The sequence below is a fragment of the Microcaecilia unicolor genome, chromosome 3 (genome assembly GCF_901765095.1).
Source record: "Microcaecilia unicolor chromosome 3, aMicUni1.1, whole genome shotgun sequence".
Lineage (NCBI taxonomy): Eukaryota > Metazoa > Chordata > Amphibia > Gymnophiona > Siphonopidae > Microcaecilia > Microcaecilia unicolor.
Window position 1 is genome coordinate 213,473,780 of NC_044033.1, and position 21,062 is coordinate 213,494,841.

At 45.9% G+C, this 21,062-nt stretch overlaps 1 protein-coding gene across 4 annotated transcripts in view; it reads left to right on the top strand.

The window, feature by feature from the left end:
* The first annotated feature begins 10,420 nt into the window (after window positions 1-10,420).
* VWA7 (von Willebrand factor A domain containing 7) overlaps window positions 10,421-21,062 on the top strand; it is a 71,730-nt gene continuing 61,088 nt past the window's right edge. The window contains exon 1 of one of the 4 annotated variants that reach the window (XM_030197434.1): window positions 10,421-10,750. Coding sequence is in view for 1 of the 4 variants with exons in the window: in XM_030197433.1 (XP_030053293.1) it covers window positions 12,388-12,444 (57 nt within the window). In the remaining 3 variants the exon portion in view is untranslated. Of the gene's footprint in view, window positions 10,751-12,377; window positions 12,445-21,062 lie in introns of those variants that run through there. The other 3 variants (XM_030197435.1, XM_030197438.1, XM_030197433.1) reach the window with 3 other exon arrangements.

Here is a 21,062-nt window from a genome sequence, read left to right on the forward strand (position 1 = left end):
ACCTTGGGTAAACAATATAATTTTTATCTTTTTATAATGCAATTGTGAAGTGTTTAAATGTGCTCAGATCATACCCATTCCAACCAAGGGAAGTGGTAAAACATTTCTTGTTATTTGGTTAGGGTTTGTTTTGGAAGATTCTTAGGGACTGTATGTGGGAATTACATATTTAGTGTTATCAAGCACACTGTACCTCCCTATGTATATATCAGGAAGCTATAATGTTTAAATCTGTAGGTTGCAGCCTCTGAGCTCAGTACAATAGTATGTAGCAGATATATTTATATATCCTGTTTAGGAGAATTTGAATATGTTTCTTTAATATACTGAATATATAGAATCTTCATTGTTATAATGTATTATATATGATAAAAATCTTAGAGCAATCTGAGATGTATGTACATACATGGTAAGGAGGCGGAACATCGAATGTGCAATGATGGTTCCATCTGGACACTACCACATATTCCCTTTGGGGATATAATGGTTGGAATGGGTATGGTCTGAGCACATTTAAACACTTCACAATTGCATTATAAAAAGATAAAAATTATATTGTTTACCCAAGGTATAGTATGAATCAAAATGTTTAAAACAGATATCTTTAAATGATGGAAACTTAACTGAAAAGAATCACACAATCAGGATGACGAAAAAAAAAAGCTCTGCGAATACTTATAATAAGAAATTCAGAGGTATTGCCATACAAAACATGAAATATTATACAAACAGATTTAAGACAATATTTGCCTTAAGAGGAAGCCACTGAAGTTTCTCAAAATAAAGACACACACTGTCAAACCTTTTCAAGTGAAAAATCAACCGAATGGCCGTGTTGCGAATTAGTTGACGTTTATACAAAAATGTAGCACTTAATCCAATATACAGAGAGTTACAATAGTCCAGATGTGGTAAAACCAACATCTGGACTATTAGTGCAAAGTGTGGTTCAGAGAAATAGGACCCGAGTAGACGTAGCTGTTTTAGATGCTAGAAAGTGTGTCTCCTTTAATCTGTGAATCAAAAGTAAGAGATGAATCCAGTATGAACCCTAAGACCCTCAATTCTCTCTCCACTTTCAGACATTTCCCTCCTGCCAGTGGTATAGAATTTGGATAGGCAGCACAGAGGTGGTAAACTAAAAAAACCTTGGTTTTGGTGGGGTTCAATTTAAGCAAGTTTTTTGTGGCCCAGTGTTGAATATTTTTTTAATTTTTTTATTTTAGTTACATTTGTACCCCGCGCTTTCCCACTCATGGCAGGCTCAATGCGGCTTACATATATAGGTACTTTATTAATACGGTCAGAAACATGAGTAAAGGTATCTCCCAATAAAGGGCACATTGGTACTCACATTAAGATGTCATCAGCCTATGAAAAAAAGATGGATATCATCAGGAAAAGATTATATAGCATAGGCGATAGGGGGGAACCTTGAGGAACCCCACTATGTTGCTATTATTTGAATATTATTTGAGTTTCATTAGGAAAAGCAGCCTGTGATAAGGCAAACTTTTATAACTTAAGTTTGCCTTATCACAGGCTGCTTTTCATAATGAAACTAGAACAGGAAGTGCTGCATTAAAGTTCATAAATTGGACACCAGGATTTACACCAGGTTTTGGCAGGCATAAATGCCCAAAGTTAGGCATTCTGTACCAAGCCTGCTTTATAGACTACTCTGGAATTTGTTTGTGGCAAAGGTGGTTAGCTTAGCGGGGTTTAAAAAAAAATGTTTGGCCGGTAAAGGAAAAGTCCATAGAAGTCTTGAGGAAAATCCACTGTTTATTTCTGGGATAAACAGCATAAAATGTTTTGTACTTTTTTGGGATCTTGCCAGGTATTTGTGACCTGGATTGGCCACTGTTGGAAACAGGATGCTGGGCTTGATGGACCTTTGGTCTGTCCCAGTATATAGCAATACTCATGTATTTATGTACAAGGGGGTAGCCAGACTTCAGCGGGAGGGGGGTCCAGAGCCCAGGTGAGGGGGCACATTTTAGCCCCCCCCGACGCCGACGACCCTCTCGCCTCCCCTCCCGCCGCTAACCCTCGTCGCCTACCTTTGCTGGTGAGGGACCCCAATCCCCGCCAGCCGAGGTCCTCGTGCTTCCCGCACAAGGCTTCATTCTGCTTCTGTGAGTCTGACATCCTGCACGTACAACGTGCAGGATGTCAGAAACAGAACGAAGCCTTGCGCAGGAAGCAAGAGGACTTCGGCTGGCGGGGGTTGGGGACCCCGCCAGCAAAGGTAGCCCACGGTGACGGTGGGGGAGGGTTGGCAGCGGGAGGGGGGGTCGAGAGGGTCATCGACAGGGGGGGGGTCCAGGACCAAATCTACAGTGGTCAGGCTCATTTGGCTCCATGTAGCTACGCCCCTGCTTATGTAGCTTTATACAGATTATCCTGTCGCCTTACTTTAGGTTCTATTTAATGAATTCATCCCTAAGTGACTTTGGCATATACTTTATCGAATGACACCTAGCACTTAACAGGTGTAAATGCCAATTATGGGTGCCTCCAACACGTGGAAATGCTAGCATTCTATAAAAACACACTTGGCTGCCACGTTGTTTTAGAGTGCAGGGGATTGTTGGATATTGTCCCCATGATGGACTGACAATGGGGGAAATTCTATCATGGAATTAAGACACTCTCATTCCGTTCTAGAATACTAGTGTAACCTGGCATTGGTTCACCTAACCTGTAGCAGCTGCGCTCAACATCGGACATTGAACTGGTGGAAGTGCAGCAGGGACACATGTAATTTACAATTTTCCGTAAGCTATGTGTGTAAGTGGGAGACCCACCCATTTTATTTATTTATTTAGATTTTGCTCACGCCTTTTTCACTAGTAGCTCAAGGTGAGTTACATCCAGGTATTCTGGATCTTTCTCTGTCCCAGGAGGGCTCACAATCTACGTTTGTACCTGAGGCAATGGAGGGTTAAGTGACTTGCTCAAGATCACAAGGAGCAGCAGTGGGATTTGAACTGGCCACCTCTGGATTGCAAGACCAGTGCTCTAACCACTAGGCCACTCCTCCACTCCATTCTCCTCTGCATGTGCCCCCCCCCCCCCACCTCTTGCAAATACACACTATGGAAGTCAAGCAGGTATTTGCAAAACACAGCGACATGCTGGCATATACGCGTGTTGTGCAAACATCCATGCTTAGAGTTAGATTCAGCTCACACCTTTCTACTTGTAGCTCAAGGTGTGTGAGGTTTTCCCTGTCCCCAGAGGCCTCACAGTCTGAATTTGTGGCTAAGGCAATGAAGAGTTAAGTGACTTTCCAAGATCAGGAGGAGCTGCAGTTGGATTTGAACCAGCTATCTACTACACACATTAAGGGGTCCTTTTACAAAGGCACGCTGAAAAATGGCCTGCGGGTTTTGGGTGCGCGCAGAATCGTTTTTCTGCGCACCTGTAAAAAAGGCCTTTTTTTTGTTTGTTTTTGCAGAAAATGGATGTGCATCAAAATCAAAATTGCCATGCATCCATTTTGGGTCTGAGACCTTACCACCAGCCATAAACCTAGCGGTAAAGAATTTGGGTGGTAAAGACCTACGTGTGCCAGATGCCACTTAGAGCGTGTCCGCTACATGGGCCAGAAAATAAAAAAATACTTTTCAGACACGTGTATCGGACGCATGCCAAAAATGAAATTACTGTAAGAGCCACACGATAACTCCAATGTGGCTCCTATGCAGCTTAGCAGGGCCACCGAGAGGGGGGGGACAGGGGGGACAAAAGTCCCGGGGCCCGGGCCTCCAGGGGGGCCCCGCCCTCTGTCACTCCCAGAACTAACCTTAAGCCTCCTTTCACTTTGCAGCAAGCAGCAGCAGGTCAGGCCACTCCTTCCTTCCATGTCCCGCCCTTGCCCGACGTAACGTCCGCGAGGGCAGGGCACGGAAGGAAGGAGGAGAGGTGTGCCCTGCCGCTGCTTGCTGCGAAGTGAAAGGAGGCTTAAGGTTAGTTCCGAGGGCCCAGCCCAATAGCGGGTGGAGGGGGGACCGGCGACCTCGGGTAGGTGGGCGGTGGGGGGCCCGGGGGCGGCCTTGTCCCTGGCCCAGCTCCAGCTCTCGGCGGCCCTGCAGCTTAGTAAAAGGAGCCCTAAATTTGCACCTACAGGGTGAGGCAAAAAAAAATGTAACCACCTAGAGTTGTTTTTTTTTTTGTTACTGCTTGAAATTGTACAGCTTTATTTGTTGTTACTATCTATGTTTATTTGCTGAGTGGAATGAGATTATTTTTAAACACAGCCAAGTTACAGAATTTTTAGTGTGGCCACCCAGTGATTTTCACGTGTTCAAAAATGTTTGCACTGTAAAACTCAAAGTACAATACAGGGGAATCCTCTACGATGACGAATCACAGAAGAAAAAAGTAGAGGCTGGCTAAAGATGATTCACCACTGGAGACTTGAATCCAACAGTCTTTAACAGTCTGCCCGCCTCGTCTTCCGCCAGGGTCGCTTTACTCATACTACCCCTCTCCTCAAGTCGCTTCACTGGCTCCCTATCCGTTTTCGTATCCTGTTCAAACTTCTTCTACTAACCTATAAATGTACTCACTCTGCTGCTCCCCAGTATCTCTCCACACTCGTCCTTCCCTACACCCCTTCCCGTGCACTCCGCTCCATGGATAAATCCTTCTTATCTGTTCCCTTCTCCACTACTGCCAACTCCAGACTTCGCGCCTTCTGTCTCGCTGCACCCTACGCCTGGAATAAACTTCCTGAGCCCCTACATCTTGCCCCATCCTTGGCCACCTTTAAATCTAGACTGAAAGCCCACCTCTTTAACATTGCTTTTGACTCGTAACCACTTGTAACCACTCGCCTCCACCTAACCTCCTCTCCTTCTTCCTGTACACATTAATTGATTTGATTTGCTTACTTTATTTTTTGTCTATTAGATTGTAAGCTCTTTGAGCAGGGACTGTCTTTCTTCTATGTTTGTGCAGCGCTGCGTACGCCTTGTAGCGCTATAGAAATGCTAAATAGTAGTAGTAGTAGTCTTGCAACAGAACTTTTTTGCAAGTTCTGTTCCCGCAGTGGTTGCAAGTCTTGATCCATTTGAGTTTTTAGTTTCAACACATTTCGAAAGGTGACAGCTTCGCCTTCCTGCAGAGCAGCGGCTCCGTGCTTTCATCCGGAGTATATCATTTGACCCCTGATGTAGGCGTGGCCCGTGTCGGGTCCTTCTTTTATTTATATCAATAAAGACTGTTGGATTCAAGTCTCCAGTGGTGAATCATCTTTTTTCTTCTGTGCACTGTAAAACTACCATTATTCGAAAAAAAGAAAAGAGGTACCAGGTTACTGTTAATGACGTCACAGTGACGTAGACTTTTTGTCTGGGAGGCATATCACAAGCTCCACCCATAACCGCAAACAATCCCCAAACTCAAAGAAGCGCTGCAGATGATCTGGGACAGCCTGCCACAGGGAACTGATGGACAGGGCTGTTAAGAACTCCCCAAAGCTGAGGGTGGACACTTTAAGCATTCACACACTGACTGCAAAATTCTGACACATTGTTAAGTGTATTGTCTGAATGACGTTATTTTACTGTGTTTTAGCTCAAACGTTTTTAATGCGCAAAAATCACTAGGTAGTAACGCTAAAATGTCAGTAACATCAGCATAGCTTAAGATAAATAAATGTTGTTTAAGAGTAATACGTAAGTCTGATGACTAAGTACATAAAAATTACTCTTGGAAATTCAAAGCGGTTGCTGAGAAAACTGGAAAAAAATTGTAAGGAGGTTGCTTTTGTTTTGCCTTACGTGGTAGTTCATTATGCTGAGGTTTATGATCTTCGCTTTTGCCTTTCCCAGTTCTTGCACCCCTGTCCCCCTCCACCTGGTTTTCTTTTAAACCGCATCCTTATCGCTCTCTTCTTTGTAAAATGTCCTTTCTCCCCCTCCTTCCCTTTTCCAGCTTGGCTCCGCTCAGCTCTGTGGTTTTCAGTAGCAGCTGCTTATGAATATCTCATGAGGGCTTCGCTCACGCCCTCTGTCTCTCTCTGCTACCCATTCTCTCTCCATGCCACCTGCACTGCGGTGGCACCTTCCAGCGGATCAGCCAGTAACAAAAACAGCAGTTCAACAGCCTTGGGGAAAGGGGGAAACCCTGTGGCTGAGCTGAAAATGAGGTCTTTCTCCCTCCCCTCAGCTTCTCATTCTCTGCAAGGTGCATATATAATACAGAGGAGATGAAAGGGTTATTCCTGAGCTGAGGGGGGAACACCCCTGCTATTTTATATCGCACAGTCCCTGTGAGGTTCCCCGACAAGGCACCGCTACATAGGAGCCAACTTTTCAAAATTATTGGGGGTGCTAAGCCCAATGGAAATAACCCCTCCCTGGACACATACAAGGAATTTTCTCAATATTGGGGGTGCTCAAGCACCCACAGCACCCACAGAGTCGGCTCCAATGCCGCTGCTTTGCAGGGCCGCCAAGAGACTGGGCCGGTCCAGGGCCCCACTGTCGCCCCCCCCCCCTCCGAGGCCGCCACGCCGCAGTCCCCGGTCTCCACCCGCCCACCTCCGGCCCCGTTGACAGCCCCCCTCCATCCGCCACTGAGCTGGGCCCCCTGCATTCAAATCACAGCGCCTTGCCTCCGTGTGAAAGCGCAGCAGTGGCAGATCGCCTCCCTTTGGGCCTTCCCTCCCTGTGTCCCACCCTCGTCTGATGTAACTTCCGCAAGGGCGGGACACAGGGAGGGAGGGCCCAAAGGGAGGCGATCTGTCGCTGCTGCGCTTTCACACAGAGGTGAAGCACTGTGATTTGAATTCAGGGGGCCCAGCCCAGTGGTGGATATTCAACGGAGCCGCGGGTGGGTGAGACCAGGGACTGCGGCGCTGGGCCCCCCTTGGAGGCCCAGGCCTGGGGAATTTTGTCCCCCCTGCCCCTCCCTCGGTGGCCCTGCTGCTTTGCTCTACTGTACTGGTTCAGAGTGGAGGTGGAAAGCACTGGTGATCCAAGTCATAAGAATATAAGAGAATCCATAGTGGGTCAGACCAATGGTCCATCTAGCCCACTAGTATCCTGTTTCCAACAGTGGCCAATCCAGGTCATAAGTACCTGGCAGAAACCCAAAATGTGGCAACATTCCATGCTACAAATCCCAGGGCAAGCAGTGGCTTCCCATGTCTGTCTCAATAGCAGACTATGGACTTTTCCTCCAGGAACTTGTCCAAACGTTTTTTTAAACCCAGATACGCTAACCACTGTTACCTCATCCTCCGGCAAAGAGTTCCAGAGCTTAACTGTTCGTTGAGTGAAAAAATATTTCCTCCTATTTGTTGTAAATGTATTTCCATGTAACTTCTTTGAGTGTCCCCTAGTCTTTGTACTTTTGGAACGAGTAAAAAATCGATTTATTTCTACACCACTTAGGATTTTGTAGACCTTCTCAACCCCCTCCTGGAAGCACAGTCTGATTTTCAGGATTACCACAATGAATATGAATGAGAAAGATTTGCATTCAATTTGTCTCCAGAATCTGCAGGTTTATCTAGAACATAAGAGTAGCCATACTGGGTCAGACCAATGGTCCATATAGCCCAGTATCCTGTTTCAAACAGTGGCCAAGCCAGGTCACAAGTACCTGGCAGAAACCCAAATTGTGGCAACATCCAGAACCCCAAAGAGTAACAAGATTCCGGAATCCCCAAGAATAGCAAGATTCCATGAAGAATCTCAGAGTACCAACATTCCATTCTACCAATCCCAGGACAAGCAGTTGCTTCCCATGTCTGTCTCAATAGCAGACTATGGACTTTTCCTCCAGGAATTTGTCCACACCTTTTTAAAAACCCAGATATGCTAACCGCTGTTACCACATCCTCCGGCAAAGAGTTCTAAAGCTTAACTATTCATTGAAAATATTTCTTCCTATTTGTTTTAAAAGTATTTCCATGTAACTTCCTCGAGTGTCCCCTAGTAAAAAATCGGTTTACTTCTACTCATTTTACATCACTCAGGATTTTGTAATAATCTTGAAAACCCGAGTGGTTAGGTGTGCCTCCAAAAGAGGGTTAAGAAACACTGCTCTAGGGTAGGTGCTAGCTCTGGGGGTGCATGGGTACCCCGATATTCTTAATTCTACTTTATTAGATGTGGAGCACTAAAGTCAAAACTTAGTGCATGCCTTTCTGCTAGTTAGTGTTCTGTAAGAGGTGATTTACCCGTGTTCCAGCCACCTAAAACCATTTGGTTCCTTATTGAACGTGTGCTGAGTTGAGCACCCCCAATCATTTTGAAATTTGGCTCCTCTGGCCCTAGGTCAGGAGTCCTCAACCCAGCCCTGGTTTTCAGGATGTCCACAGTGAATGTGTATGAGATCTATGCGTATGCAGTGGAAGCAATGAATGCAAATAGACCTTGTACATATTCATGGTGGAAATCCTGAAAACCAGGCTGGGTTTTTATTTATTTAGTTATTAGGATTTATTTACAGCCTTTTTGAAGGAATTCACTCAAGGCGGTGTACAGTAAGAATAGATCAAACATGAGCAATAGGCAGCTACAGCAGTAAAAATATTCAAACAACAATACAATAGTATGGCATGGCATGGTGTACTACTTGCAATGAAGAAACTATGCTTGGAATAAACTTCCTGAGCCCTTACGCCAAGCCCCCTCCCTACCCATCTTCAAATCCTTGCTCAAAGCCCACCTCTTCAATGTTGCTTTCGGCACCTAACCTTTATACCTGTCAGGAAATCTAGACTGCCCCAATTTGACTGACAGTACATTTGTCCTTTAGATTGTAAGCTCCTTGAGCAGGGACTGTCCTTCTATGTTAAATTGTACAGCGCTGTGTAAGCCTAGTAGCGCTTTAGAAATGTCAAGTAGTAGTAGTAGTAGTAATGACAACACAATATGTACTAGAACATTATAATCGGTAGTGAGGGGTAAGACAAAGTTGTAACATATAGATGAGTAAGAAAGTAGGAGGGTTGTGGACCTCATACCGGGTCAGACCAATGGTCCATCTAGCCCAGTATCCTGCTTCCAGCAGTGGCCAAGTCAGGACACAAGTACCTGGCAGAATCCCAGCTAGTAGCTTTAGCTGCTTAATCTTTGACGCCAACAGTGGTCTTTTTTTTTTTTTGCTTTATTGCTGACTAGTAAAACATGCCCGTTTCTTGCGGCAATGAAACGGGCGCTAGCACGGTTTCCGTCCGGACCTCCCCCCTCCCTACTCCCCCCGTCGGCGTTCATCCGCCATTGTTGTGGACCTCGGCACGCCACCTTCAATCTGCTGACATTGCTCCACCCTCGACGTCATCACGTTTGACACAAGGGCGGGGCCCCAACACAGTGTTTCGGTGGCTTCACCACCACGAAGGCTTTGAACTGGAAGGAAGTGCCCGGAGGACCTGACAGTGACGTCAGTGTCCTCAGAACATTGAGGGTGAGTTTTATTATATAGGATGCTAGATTTGGACAATTCAACAACATCTTTGTTCTTGAAGATACGTTCCACAGAGCACTTGTGACCCCCCCTGAGGCAGGCGGCTCTCTGCCGAAACATGGTCCCGTGTCAGGTCTGTTTACTGTTGGTGCTTTGTCAACAAAAGTGTGTTTTTATACCTGTTGTATTGGAAGTTTCTTGGCCATCCCCTATGTGTCTCTTTTTTTGGCATTTTTACCAAAAGGGGTTTATTTTCTCCTTTTTTGGTTGATATTTTGAATCCCAGATAGTAGCAAGATTCATGTTACTGATCCTAGGGCCAAGCAGTGGCTTTCCCCATGTCTCTCTCAATTGCAGACTATGGACTTTTCCTCCGGGAACTTGTCCAAACATTTTAAAAACCCAGATACACTAACCGCTGATACCACATCCTCTGGCAACAAGTTCCAGAGCTATTCCTTGAGTGAAATAAAACAAACATTTCCTCCTGTTTTAAAAGTACTTCAAGGACTGGATTTGAGAACCCCTGACCTAGGGGAACTTCAACCTTACACACCTTTTCAATGAATCTTTAGGCCCCCTAGCCTGAAGCAGCCCCCAAGAGTTTGATAATTCAACTGTCATGGTCACCTCAAAAATTCCTAAGGTTAAAATATGTGCTGATGGTTCTTTGAATTTGTTTGTCTGTGTCAGGGATCTATTGGTTTTGCTTTGACTGTAGCTGCTCGCCAGGAGCTGCCACCCGTGACCCCACTGCATGGCTCTGCACTTCCGAGTGTATTAAACCTTAGCTGCTCCTCACCCACTCAGTGCTGTAGCCTGACGGGATCTCCCTGGAGCAGGACCTAGGGCAGGAATTTGACCACATTGCTCCCCCCCCCCCCCCCCCCCCCCGCCCCTTTCACTCTGCAGGCAGCTATCCAGGATTGTCACATGATATTGGCAGGTAGACCTTGGCCGTCTCTTCTCTCACAAGCTCATGATTTTCCAGCCAGTTCTCGATGTAATTATAACAGCAGAGACGGGGAGGGAGCAAGTGCCTGAGGCCTTTTATTTATAGAGCAAGTGAGGGAGAGGACAGGGAGGGCTGTGCACAACAGAGAGAAGAGGAAGGCACCAGGATCTGGGGGTGGGAGGAAGAGAATGAGGAGAAGGTATATATTACCTGAAGGTACCCAGGAGACTGCTAGGATTACCCAGTTCTCTCCTGCAGGTGAGAATTCCTGAGTCACAGGCAAGGGAGCCACTGCAGGGGTGCCTGCCACGCACAGCTGCCTGTTCTGTCTGAAATTCTGTCTCTCACTGCGAGAAAAGGCAGGTAAGCCAGCAATATTTATTTGTTACATTTGTACCCCACATTTTCCCACCTTTTTGCAGGCTCAATGTGGCTTACATAGTACCGTGAGGCGATAGCCACCTCCGGTAATGAAACAAATACAAAGTGATGTTATGGCGGTCGAATGAAATTCATGTGTTACAGACACATTAGGGAGTCATAGAGAAAAAGAGTTATATAGTGGTTTCCTTGTGTTGCAGGGTTCAACGCACTTAGGTTGAATGTATGTGTGTTTGTATACCCCATACACTCCTTGATGTTATCGGAGCAGTAGGGCTGGCAAAGGAGCTTTCCTAGCCATGCACCAGCAAATTCAGCTGTAAACTGTACAGTAGCAACATTTCTGGACATTGAATGTGAGCGTGTGCTCGATGCAATTCTTAAAAAAAAAATTGTTTTTGTGACTCAGTGATCTCCAAGGGGATCTGACAGTCGCTGCGGGATGGGGAGGGTGATGTGGGACTGGGTGTAGCTTGTGCGCCTAAAGTTGTTTCTTGTAGCTGCTGAGGGGTACAGGGAGTGTATGTGGGGTGAGGTAATGTGCCGTTGGATAATGAGTTGCACACACCTCAATCTTATACTCCGCCCCTCCCCCCCCCCACACGCACTCCTTGCCCCATAACCCCCTCATCTTTGGCTGGAATGGATCGGGGACCCTCGACAGCCCCATCTGCCCTGCCGCATCCATCTAAGAGTCATGCTAATGGTCGCTCCTCAGATAGGAGCCCCTTTTACTAAGCCGCTTTAGGCGTGAACGTGCCCCCCCTAATGCACCTTAAAATGGAGAAGCTTGGGGCATGCTCCAGTGTTCCGTGGTAACTCTCAAATATGTACACACTAACCACACATTAAAAAAAAATTTCAGGGGTGGAGAATGGCCCTTCCTGGGCTAACCAGTTAGCACATCTTAATTACCTCATGCCATAGAACGTGGTAAAGGCGGTTAGCTTAGCGGAGTTTTAAAAAGGTTTGGCCGGCTTCCTAAAGGAAAAGTCCATAGACCATTATTAACTTGGACTTGGGGGAAATCCACTATTTCTGGGATAAGCAGTATAAAATGTTTTGTACTTTTTTGGGATCTTGCCAGGTATTTGTGACCTGGATTGGTCACTGTTGGAAACAGGATGCTGGGCTTGATGGACCTTAGGTCTTTCCCAGTATGGCAATACTTATGTACTTATGCACACATGACAATTTTGCCAAATGGCTGCACACTAATGGCAACATTAGCACATGACACAAACCCTCAGAAAACAGTAGACTATCACAAGCGAAATAATAACAATTGTTTTTGTTTCAAAGGACAAAAGACCTCATATGGCTAGCAAAATTATTGCATCACCGACAGGCAAATGAATCATAGTACATAAACGCCCAGCTGTACTCATAGGTCAAAAACTCCCCTTATTTGGAAGTGTCCAGTGTTAATGTCAACAACAAAGCACTACTTACCTTCACGGTTAGTCCCGGCGGGGATCTCCATTTCACCAAGACAGCTTCCTCAGTTGACTGTTGAAGAGTTTACCGACACCCCGAACATGGAAAGTTATTGAACCTAAATAATGGTGTAACATTACTGTAGCAGCATTTTTGATTCATCCCCTGAGGAAGCCATCTTGATGAAACGGAGATCCCCGTCGGGACCAACCATGAAAATAAGTGCTCATTGTTCTGAGGCTTGTTTTTGATAATACTTGAACTATAAAATTGGGCAGAGTGGAGAACTCTTTTGTTAAAAAAGATTTTAAGATAAAAGAAGATATAACATTTAAAAATATTGCATATTGTTGTGGACACTGGACACCTTCAAATAAGGGGAGTTTTTGACCTATGATTAAAGCTGGACGTTCTACGATTCATTTGCCTGTTGGTGATACAATAATTAAACAAAAACAATTGTTGTTATTTTATCATCCTCACTTTAATATTCCCTTAGCTCATTTGTCCTAATTACATTGTAAGCTGTGTCGAGCAGGGACTGTCTCTTCATGTTCAAGTGTACAGCGCTGCGTACGTCTAGTAGCGCTTTAGAAATGATAAGTAGTAGTAGTTATTGTCATGGTTGTGATACAGGGCCGCCAAGAGACTAAGCCGGGCCCAGGGCAAGGCTGCCCCCAGAGCCCCCCTGCCCCACCCCCCGAGGCCGCTGCTGCCCCCCCAATCACTACTCAGGCCACCGCTGCAGTCCCCGGTCTCCACCCGCCCACTCCCAGCCCCGTCGACAGCCCCCCTCCTTCCGCCACCGGGCCCCCTGCATTCAAGTTGGCAGCACTCACCTCCATGTCAAAGCGCAGCAGCAGATTGCCTCCCTTCGGGCCTTCCCTCCCTGTGTCCCACCCTCACAGAAACAGGAAGTTACATCAGATGAGGGCGGGACACAGGGAAGGAAGGCCCGAAGGAAGGCGATCTGCCACTGCGCTTTCACACGGAGGTGAGGTGCTGCCGATTTGAATGCAGGGGGCCCGGTGGCAGACGGAGCCTAGGGCGGGCGGGTGAGACCGGGGACTGTGGTGTTGGGCCCCCCTTGGAGTCCCAGGGAATTTTGTCCCCCCTGCCCCCCTCTCTGCGGCCCTGTTGTGATAACTTACTGTTTTCTGATGTTTTGTGTTTTGCACTTTGATTGATTCAGTGGTTTTATCATTTTTTTGTTAACATTAGTGCATGACCATTAATACAAAAAAATACAAAAAAAGGCATTTTTAAGGGTGCAGTAATAATGGCCTTGGTGCGTGGGGAAGGACTCATGTAAGGACATGCTAAGGTCACCTTTTACCACAATTTAGTAGACGGGATCCCTTAGATTGTAAGCCTTCTGAGGATGGGAAATTACTTAGGGGTCCTTTTACTAAGATGCGCTGAAAAATGGCCTGTGTATTGGACGCGCGCAGGTCCATTTTTCAGGGCATCTGCAAAAAAGGTGATTTTATTTGGGCCGAAAATGGACGTGCGGCAAAATAAAAATTGGCGCACGTCTATTTTGGGCCTGAGACCTTACCACCACCCATTGACTTAGCGGTAAGGTCTCAAGCATTAACCAGGTAGTAATCGTCAACACGCATACACTGCCAATTATCGCCTGGTTAGCGCCATGCGGTAGAAAATCAAAAAATATTTGCGGATGCGCGTAAGAAATGCAATTACCACCAAGGGCATGCGGTAGTTTATTTATTAGGATTTAATACCGCCTTTTTGAAGGAATAGACAATTACAGCAGTAAAAATATTCAACTAACAATACATAGTAGAACATTATAATTGATAGTGATGGGTAAAGGCAAAGTTGTAACATATAGATGGGTAAGAAAGTAGGAAGAGTTAGAAAGTAAGGTGACCAATTTGAAGAAAGTTGCACATGAGATCAGAGAGATGGTTAAATATTATCTCAGCTAGGCAGTGGCGTACCAAGGGGGCAGTGGGGGCGGTCCGCCCCGGGTGCATGCCGCTGGGGGGGTGCCGCACGCGCCTGTCCGTTCGTTCTATGCTCCCTCTTCCCCGGAACGAACGAAGGACAGGCGCACGCGGCACCCCCCCAGCGGCGTGCACCCGGGGGGGGGGGGGAGTTCTTTTGTGGGGGGGTGTCCTTTCGCCGGGGGGGTCGCGCTGCATCTGGGGGGTGGTGCGCATCGGCGATCCGCCCCGGGTGTCAGCCCCCCTAGGATTGCCACTGCAGCTAGGGTAGGAGTGGATAAATGTGCAGCCCGTGTCACTCCTTGTGTGTGTGAGTGAGACTAACAAGTTAGTTACTTCTTCCAGTAGAGATAGTCTTGTGTTAAGCGGAGCCTTTCAGGGAGTGCATTCTAGAGTGTAGGGGCTACTCCGGAGAAGGCTCGCTTACTGGTATTACATTGTGTAACGTCTTTTGGAGAGGGTGTGGTTAGTGATCTTCCTTGAGAGGACCCTAGTGTACAGTAAGAAAAGATCAAACATGAGCAATAGGCAGCAGTAAAAATATTCGAAAACAATACAAAGTATGGCATGGTATACCAGTGGCGTAGCCACAGGTGGGCTTGGGTGGGCCAGGGCCCACCCATTTATGGCTCAGGCCCACCCAACAGTAGCATATGTTTAGTGGTACCTGGTGGGAATCCCAAGCTCCGCCAGCTGAAGATCTTCCCCTGATTGTAACGAAAATGCTACTGTCCATGACACCGGCACCTGCGCATGCTCAGTTTTCAGTGCATGCCTGCTGCCAAGGTAGAAAGAAGCGTTTTCCCACCAGCTTAGATAATCTTTTTTTTTTGGGTGGGTGTGTGTGGGGGGGGGGGGGGGGGGGGGGGAGAACACTTGGTGCCCACCCAATTCTTGCCTAGGCCCACCCAAAATCTGATGTCTTGCTACGCCCCTGTGGTATACTACTTGCAATGACAACAGAATACGTACTAGAACATTATAATTGGTAGTGAGGGGTAAGGCAAAGTTGTAACATATAGATGAGTAAGAAAGTAGGAAGAATTAGGAAGTAAGGTGATTGATTTGAAGAAAGTTGCACATGAGGTCAGAGAGATGGTTAAATATTATCTCAGCTAGGGTAGGAGTGGATAAACATGTCCCGCTGCAGTATGTGCAGCCCGAGTCAATCCTTGTGTGTGTGTGTGAGTGAGACTAACAAGTTAGTTACTTCTTCCGTTAAAGGCTTGGTTGAAGAGCCAAGTTTTCACCTGCTTCCTGAAGTACAGATAGTCTTGTGTTAAGCGGAGTTCCAAATTGACGCACATTGGACGCGCCTTAGTAAAATGGCCCCTTACCGCACCTGAATGTAGCTTGTCTTGTTCTACAACTGAAAAAGGCCTGAGTTAAATTTAAACAAAACAAAAAACAATAACAACAAAAATCCCTACATGTTAAAAATACCCCTCTACCTAGAAAACAAAATAAGGTTGCAAACGTTGATTCTCATGGAGGTATGTAGAATGGAGGCCTAAGATAATGGGTGAGAGGTTCTGATTTGCGAAGCGAGGAGTCTGCCTCAGAGTCCCTGCTTCTTGGGACTGCTCAGACCCAGACCGGCCACGGAGGGCCAGTGACTGCTACTGGCACCCTTCAGGCTGCGATGGTTACTTCTAACCTGTGGTCATGCCACTGTGGATGCAGGATAGCATACCTGGAAAAAAAATGTTGTCAATGTTGAAAAGAGTCCAAAATTTAAACACGCACCTCAGCAGGTCCTACTGGTGGTCCCTGGTGTCCTGTGGCACCTACCCCCTCCAGGCTTGCTGGCTCATATTCTGGGTAATTCTGGTTTTTGACCTGGGAGCTGCTAGCTGCTGTTTTCTCACATGCAGGAGACCCCCAACAGCTTCCTCCTCCCCCCCCCCCCCCCCCCCAATTTGTGGCTTTGACTGGATGAACCGAGGCTTCCCACGGTCTCCCTCCACAGCACAATTTAACCACCTCTGCTCTGGGCTCTGTGTAAATGGCTAAACACTTGTGAAGGAGCCATGGCCCACCCCTGTACACCAGTGCCTTGGCCTCCAGAGGGAGGGGCCCTTGTTTTCATATCTTCTAGAAGAATTAGGAAAGCTTTGTGTCTGTGGAATTCGCTGGAGGTGATGAGGGGGCTGAGTGGCACAAGCCAGCTGAACAAGAACACTGAATGTTGAATTCGTTTCCTTATGGCATAAAGTGGTGCTTGTTATTATTTGGAAACCTGTAGATGATCTTATTAATAAACTACATTTAATATACTGCAGTTCCAGCTGTTGGAGGAAGACGGGTGGAAAAGACCTTACGGGGTTATAAATAAAGGGACACTCTTCCCTCAGAACCAGTACTAACCCAGTGTCCCAGTATGGTGTAAGGGACAATCTTTCCTCAGAACCAGTACGGACCCAGCATGGGGAAAGGGAAATGGGACTTGATATACTGCCTTTCTGAGGTTTTTGCAACTACATTCAAAGCAGTTTACATATATTTAGGTACTTATTTTGTACCAGAGGCAATGGAGGGTTAAGTGACTTGCCCAGAGTCACAAGGAGCTGCAGTGGGAATCGAACTCAGTTCCCCAGGATCAAAGTCCACTGCTAACCAAGAGGCTACTTCTCCACTAGCAACATTCCATGTAGAAGCCTGCCCTTCCAGATCAGCAATGCAGCCGCACAGACTTCTGTTTCTGTGAGTCTGACGTCCTGCACGTATGTGCAGGACGTCAGACTCACAGAAACAGAAGCCTGCCCTTGCAGGCCTGCGCGGCCACGTTGCTGATCTGCAAGGTCAGACTCACAGAAACAGAAGCCTGTGCGGCCACGTTGCTGATCTGCAAGGTCAGACTCACAGAAACAGAAGCCTGCCCTTGCAGGCCTGCGCGGCCACGTTGCTGATCTGCAAGGTCAGACTCACAGAAACAGAAGCCTGTGCGGCCACATTGCTGATATGTGCAGGACGTCAGACTCACAGAAACAGAAGCCTGCGCGGCCACGTTGCTGATCTGCAAGGTCAGACTCACAGAAACAGAAGCCTGTGCGGCCACATTGCTGATATGTGCAGGACGTCAGACTCACAGAAACAGAAGCCTGCGCGGCCGCGTTGCTGATCTGCAAGGTCAGACTCACAGAAACAGAAGCCTGTGCGGCCACATTGCTGATATGTGCAGGACGTCAGACTCACAGAAACAGAAGCCTGCGCGGCCGCGTTGCTGATCTGCAAGGGCAGGCTTCTACATGGAATGTTGCTAGTGGAATAGCAACATTCCATGTAGAATGCAGGAAGACCTTAGGAATTTGGAAGAATGGACATCCAAATGGCAGATGAGATTTGATGTGGACAAGTGCGAAGTGATTCACATTGGGAAGAACAGTCCGTCATAGTTAATTGATACTGGGTTCCACCCTGGGAGTCAGCACCCAAGAGGGAGATCTGGGTGTCATCGTGGACAGTGCGCCAAGGTCTCTTCTGCTCCGTGTGTGGCGGCAACCAAAGGTGGAAACAGAAAGCTGGGAATTGCGGGGAAGGGGATGGAAAATAAAACAAAGAATATTATAATGGCTGTATATCACTCCATGGTGTGACCACACCTTGAATATTGTGTGCAATTCTGGTCGCCGTATCTTAAAAAAGATGTAGCAGAATTGGAGGAGGTTCAGGGAAGGGCAACCGGGATGATTAAGAGGATGGAACTCCTCTCATATGAGAAAAGGCTAAAGAGGTTAGGGCTCTTTGGAAAAGAGACGACTGAAGGGAGCTATGATAGAGGTCTACAAAATACTGATTGGTGTAAAATGGGCAAAAGCAAATCGATTTTTTTTACTCTTTTAGATTGTAAGCTCTTTGAGCAGGGACTGTCCTTCTATGTTTGAATTGTACAGCGCTGCGTAACCCTAGTAGCGCTTTAGAAATGGTTGTTGTTGTTGTTGTTCAAAAAGTACAAAGATTAGGGGACACTCAGTGAAGTTACATGAAAATACTTTTAGAATGAACAGGAAGAAATATTTTTTTCACTCAATGAATAGTTAAGCTCTGGAACTCGTTGCCAGAGGCTGTGGTATCAACGGTTAGCGTATCTGGGTTTAAGGGAGGTTTGGACAAGTTCCTGGAGGAAAGGTCTGTGGTCTGCTATTGAGACAGATATGGGGGAGCCACTGAATGTCCTTAGGATCAGTAGCATGAATCTTGTGGGCTAGATGGACCACTGTTCTGACCCAGTATGGCTATTCTTATGGGACACTATATTTTAAAAGTTCCTATGTTCTGTTAATGCGTGATGATGTAACTTACGATATTATATTAACTGTGTGTTATATTTATGTATTAATCTTTGATGTGTTTACTATATGTTAAAATGCTGTAAATTTTCTTTGGGCATGGAATGGTAGTATTACATGTAAACAATTTCACCTGGGAGCAATTTCTCCAAATGGGTTTTTTCATACAATAATAGAAATGAATCTCACTCCTAAGCCAGGTGAATGATCTCAGTCTCTCAAATTTAGTGCTAATGTGTGCTGTAAAACTTGCATCATTCCAAAGAGAGCGTCCCTCTTGAGTTCATAAGATGTGACCAGTATAGCAACCTATTCAATTGTGTTTGGAAATTCTTTTTTTATCAAGCTCGTGGCACCCAAAGCAATGGGAAATATTTTGATATCTTTCTGCTACATTTTCTTGGTCTCAGACTATATTTCTTGGTACTAGTGGATCTTCTTTTCTCCATGCGATTCACAGAGACTAACACCTCTATGACTAATGCCATTCTTGTGTCTTTCTCTTTTACCACTATGTCTGGTTTTCTTGCATCCAGGTTTTTATCCCTCGGGATGAGATGTCCTAGGTGATTATAACCTCTTTATTTCCCACATTTATTTTAGGGTCATGAACCCGAAGCTTTTCCGGAACAGTGATGTTGTAACGTTTACAATGAATGAAACCGATGAGGAAGCCATGATGATCTCTTTTAAAAGTTAGTTGCTGACCCTGGTTGATGCCAGATCTGGGACTTTGAATTAACAAAGTGTCCTCGGAGTTTCTTTCCACTGGGGAGGCTCCAGAGAGGCAGCTGAAGAAGACTGAATGTTTAGTCTCCCTCCAGCCCATCCTTTATTCACATCATTTATTATTTCTGAATAGTAACATAGTAAATGACGGCAGATAAAGACCTGAACGGTCCATCCAGTCTGCCCAACAAGATAAATTCATTTTACATGGTATGTGATACTTTATACCCGAGTTTGATTTGTCCTTGCCATTCTCAGGGTACAGACCGTAGAAGACTGCCCAGTACTGTTCTTGTACTAAGTTCTGAAGCTAACGTCGAAGCCCCTTAAAATTTACACTCTAGCCCATCACTATCTATTCAGTCACGATCAGGGCGTAGACCATAGAAGTCTGTCCAGCATCGGTTTTGTTTCCCAATTACCAGCGTCGCCACCCAATCTCCGCTAAGATTCTGTGGATCCATTCCTTCTAAACAGGATTCCTTTGTGTTTATCCCACTCATGTTTGAATTCCATTACCGTGGAGAGATAGGAGGTGGGAGGAAGAGAAGCTGGTGAATTAGCGTCTGAAGGCAGGAAAGTCTGGGCCTGGAGCGGGGAGAATGAAAATGTGTAGTTCGGTGAGAAGTGTGAACACGTGAGAAAAAGTGTGTTTATGTGCACAAGAACATATGTATGTGTTAATGTGTATTTGAGAATTGTACTCATGTCTGAGGGTGTGTATTTTATTTATTTATTTATTGCATTTGTATCCCACATTTTCCCACCTATTTGCGGGCTCAGTGTGGCTTACAATATATTGTGAATGATGGAAATACAATTTGTTGCATTATGATTATGGGTTACATTGTGAAGAGTTATGGGAAGACAAAGTCAGAGTCAAAATATCATTTGGGGAATAGAACAATGGAATGTAACAATGGGGAATTGACAGGACGATAAAACAATAGCAGGAGGGTAGAGTTTTAAGTGTGGTGAAAATACGGGGGAAGAGAACTCAGAAGAGAGTGTACTGATGCATTTCTATTAGTTGTTATGTGCGTTCATGTGTGTGTTAGGGATAGATGTGCTTTTCCACTGCCGTATAAAGGAAACTGATTACAATGATCCAGATACCACTAGACTGGGATTTCTGATGATGATCATTACAGCAGCACCCTCTTGCCGCTGCATCTTTTCTTTCTGCATACCTAACTCCGTAGGTTACCTCTTGTAATTTGGTATTCTCTCTAGTTGTATACGAAGTTTTGTTTCTCAGGCCTTAGGTGTAACTCTTGCCACGCCCCAAGCACGGAAAGTGTTCTGATCCTGTGAGAAGCCCAGTGACTGTTTTCTTTTAAATTCCTCTGTTGATGTTTGACCTTGTCATCTATCACCACATAGCAAAAGGTTGTTCACATGCTTTACGTGATAGAGAAATGAAACTGTGGTCTAGTTTGCTTTGGGCCTCACATGCTATGCAGAGTGCGGAGGGGGAGTCATGACAGAGGTCAGTTTCTCAGCTGGAGAGCTTCCTTTCTTTGGAAGTCGTGTGGTCAATGGTGGGCCAGACAGTTTGTTCTCAGCTGGCCCTTTTGTGGCGAAAGAACCGAACACTTCAGTTCTCTCTTATAGAAAGCCCATTGTGATGTTCAGGGTATTACATACAAAATCATCTCCAAAAGCTCTGCCATCCTTTTAAAGATATTCTTATTGTTGGGTTCTGTTTTTTCATGCTTGGATTCTTGTACAGCATTTGTGTTTCTAGCTTCCCTCTGTATTTTTTGCTTCTCCTTCTCTCTTGTCACCCTCCTTTTCTCTATCTATTTTATTTTTGTTACATTTGTACCCTGCGCTTTCACACTCATGGCAGGCTCAATGCGGCTTACA